We start from the raw sequence: 3515 nt of genomic DNA on the forward strand, positions 1-3515 counted from the left end.
GGGGGGGGGGGGGGTGCTCTGATGGAAAAATTGGCTTCTGATGTGAAGGAAACTCTGATATGAAAGGGTGCTCTGGTGAAAAAAGGGGCTCCTGGATTGAAGAGGGGAGTCTGATGAATACCATTTGTTGTGTTTTTGCATGGGTTCCCTCTTAAAATCCATACCAAATACCTATTTGGAATAAGGTTCAGATAAGGTATGGATTTTGGAGGGGCTACAAGTGTTTTGAGATTTTGCATAATTATAGAGCTGCAGCTAACGATTATTTTCAAAATCGATTAGTTAGCCGATTATTAAGTTCGATTAATCGGATAAAAAATCAAATCAAATAAATGGCTCCAGTGATGGGACTACTAATTTGTATTGAATGTAGTCCATCACAGGAGCAAGCTTGGAGCGGTGGAAGTAAAAAAGAAAACAAAAGTGTTTTGTGCAATATAGTGAAATGAAAAGTACATATTATAAAGTTGGCAAACATTGATCTAGTGCTTGTGATATATTTTTACATGCAGGCACTGAATAGTAATTATTAAGAGAAATCAAAAACATTGAGTTAAATTTGTTGGATGCCTGATTTATAACTAATTTTCTTAAATGTTCACTGGTAAAATGAGGATTTTGAATACTTTGATATGTATGAATTTAGAATTTGCGATAAATACGGAGAGGAAATACAGTGTGTTTATGAACACACTAATCGGTTACCTTGGGATCTGCTGTCTGGTACACATGGTCCTCACTGCTGGTGCCGTCAAGGCTTCTGGTGGAAGTAGAATTTAAAGTTTGCAAACTTTCTCCTGGAAATATCTACTTGATGCAATGAGATAGCTATCTACAGACACTGAATATTGCAAAATATTGTAAAATGAATCACTCTCTTACCTATAGACCCAGGCAATTGTTATATTTTAGCTATGACCTAGTAACTCTCAGGACAATATCTCAAATTGAATAAAGCGTATCTAAACCTAAAAACAAAATGTACCTGTCCTTAGATGTGGTGGCTTCATTAGTTTTCCTTTTTTTGCAGGTTTTTTTTTAACTTTATTTTCACATGATGATCCTACTAGTAACACAATTCATGTCCTAGGGTGACAACATTCTCTCACCACATTTTATTTATGGAAAAGCAGCATTGTCACCCTAGGTTGCTCTTTTATGTCAGGAAAGCTGCACTCGTGGCCATGCTCAAAGATTTGTACCTGTGCATATTGCAGCCCATGGTCCAACGCTTACAATCATGACCATGGGCATCTGCATGTGTGGCACTGGCCTTTACCCACTCCATTTAAAGCTCAGCACAACCTAAGAGAGGTGCTGGGGGGTTGTCAGCTCTTGTGACCTGACCTGCGCTTCTGTTACCCCGAGTTTAAGCCAGCTTGTCGTCTCTCCTCTGTAGTACCTGTACCTCCTGCTGCTGATCTTGCTTATGTCCTGACTTCACCTTCTGCCTACTGTCTTGGTAGCTCTGCTGCCTGTTAGATGTGGATCTTGGCCTGGACTTTGACTGTGCTCCTGCTTTCCGAAATAGTCCCTCTGCTGCCTGGTTGTTACGGACTCCTGCTTGCCCTGACTGTGATTCCACTTCCTGCTCCTGTGAGTTCCTGTTCCCGATCTGCGTACCATAATTTTGCACGGATCTGGTGCGTACCTTTTACAGCAGTATCCAGATCTGCTGTGTCCAGCCCAACTACTTGCCCTACTACTCTTTGGCATAAACCCCAGTGGTTTTGGACAGGAGGTGTAAGGGAAGCCCTGTCATCAACTTGGCCTCTGCCAGGTACATGAAGCTTCATCTGCATTATATGGATGGCAGGGGGACTTGTAGTTTACAAAAGATAGCTAAGTAGGCAGATAACAATGGTTGAGATTTTAGTTCAGTGCACAGGACATTGCATTTCTGACTAAATCAACAGCTGTTTTCTGTACTTGCTGAAAAACCACATCTAAAGATTGGTAAGGTAAAATATTACATTTTTGTTCTTGGGTTTAGATATACATAAATTGGGTTTATCAGTAATAAGCCAGTCTAAGGTCTTTTAAGATCTCTGCGACCCCATTAGGGGGACGCCTTTCACTTCCAAAACCTGCAATAACCACTAAATAGTGTCCTGCAGCTTATCAGATAGCTATGCGGGATGCAAGGCGTTTGTTCCGCTGCTCTGTGCTTCTTTTCAGCGCTCACCACCACGTTCCCCACCTCCACGTGGTGGTGTGAAAGCCGTGACAAGGCAAATTAACTTGTCTTACGTTGGGACTTGTGACATAAGGAAAGGAGAAGTCAGCGAGGGGCGATATATTTCCCTTCGCTTTCTGTCCCATGTACAAGACTAGCGGAACCCAGACCGGATTTTTGGGCTGACCTTTGGTTTGAATGATCCAGCTCGGGTTTTGCGTCTCTCACCTGGATCACTAATTGCTTAACGATTGCTTATCCAGGTGAGATAAAAGGAGCAAGACTGAAACAGGATGTTGCTCTGCCCTGGGACTCAGACAGCATTCTTATCGGACGAAACTTTTCGTCCGATGATCGAATAGTCGTACGATTTTCGTACGGCAGCCCCATCCTGCCCCGATGATCGCAAGATTAATTTAGCCGTAATTAACGAAAAGCACCTGGATGAAATGCGGTAATTGATTTGCAGTATTTTCGCTAGCGCAGTGTAGATCGTACGACTTTTGACGGACGGAAACGCCAGCAACCTTATGAAAATCGTACGATCGAGCAAAGTTTTCAAACATGCTTGACCGTCAAAAGTCGTACGATTGTACAGTAATGTCGGTCGGACACTGCAATGCACACATACGATTATCGGATGAAAAGTCGATCGCATACGAAAATCATCCGAGCTACAAGTCAGATGGTGGTGAGTACAAGGTTGCAGAAAAAGTAAGTTTGTTCTTATGAGGTGGCTGAGATAAGCTCACCACCTGGTAGAGGGGAACCTGCCTGTTTAGTCAGAGCCTGGATGGCAAGGATTTATTTTCTGACTTATTTTTGTTTTATGGCAAACCTTTAAATAAAACTGACTGCTAGTCAAATTGAAAACAAACTTTTGCTGCCTGGACTACCTTTTTCCCAGGGAAGGTGATCACCATTTGAGCTATACCCCCACAGACTGCAATTGACACAAACAAATTGTAAATCTTCCAGAGACCCAAACACTGTTAAATAACCCCTTATTGAAAAGCGTCTGCACACACTCTAACCGTTTTAAACTGCAAAAACACAATTTAGTTAATTTAGTCAATACCCCCAGCAGGTATCAACTGAAGAGGTTGTGGAGAAAGGGGCACCTTGACTGGGCTGGAGACTGTGTAGACCTGTAGTGCTCTTCCCCCTGGTCCCCTCCCCTACTGTTGGATCAAAAGAGCCCCGCTCGGCCCCTAACAGTGGGGGTCCTGCACACTGGGCATCGAGATAGGCCAGTACACGTCTGCTGTTTCCCTCCATTTTAGCCTCCCCAGAACAAAGGACACATGGGGGGGGGGGGGGGGGGGGTGAGAGGGTAGGC

The 3515-nt window shown here is 43.4% G+C and overlaps 1 protein-coding gene across 1 annotated transcript in view; it reads left to right on the forward strand.

The window, feature by feature from the left end:
• The window catches only part of LOC108784548 (arsenite methyltransferase-like), a 41003-nt gene that overhangs the window by 1228 nt on the left and 36260 nt on the right, over positions 1–3515 (forward strand). The window contains exons 2-3 of the mRNA XM_018553395.1: positions 1467–1619; positions 2179–2322. Of these exons, the coding sequence (XP_018408897.1) occupies positions 1467–1619; positions 2179–2322 (297 nt within the window). The remainder of the gene's footprint in view (positions 1–1466; positions 1620–2178; positions 2323–3515) is intronic.

This window comes from Nanorana parkeri, unplaced genomic scaffold, assembly GCF_000935625.1.
Source record: "Nanorana parkeri isolate BGI_ZX_2015 unplaced genomic scaffold, ASM93562v1 scaffold119, whole genome shotgun sequence".
Lineage (NCBI taxonomy): Eukaryota > Metazoa > Chordata > Amphibia > Anura > Dicroglossidae > Nanorana > Nanorana parkeri.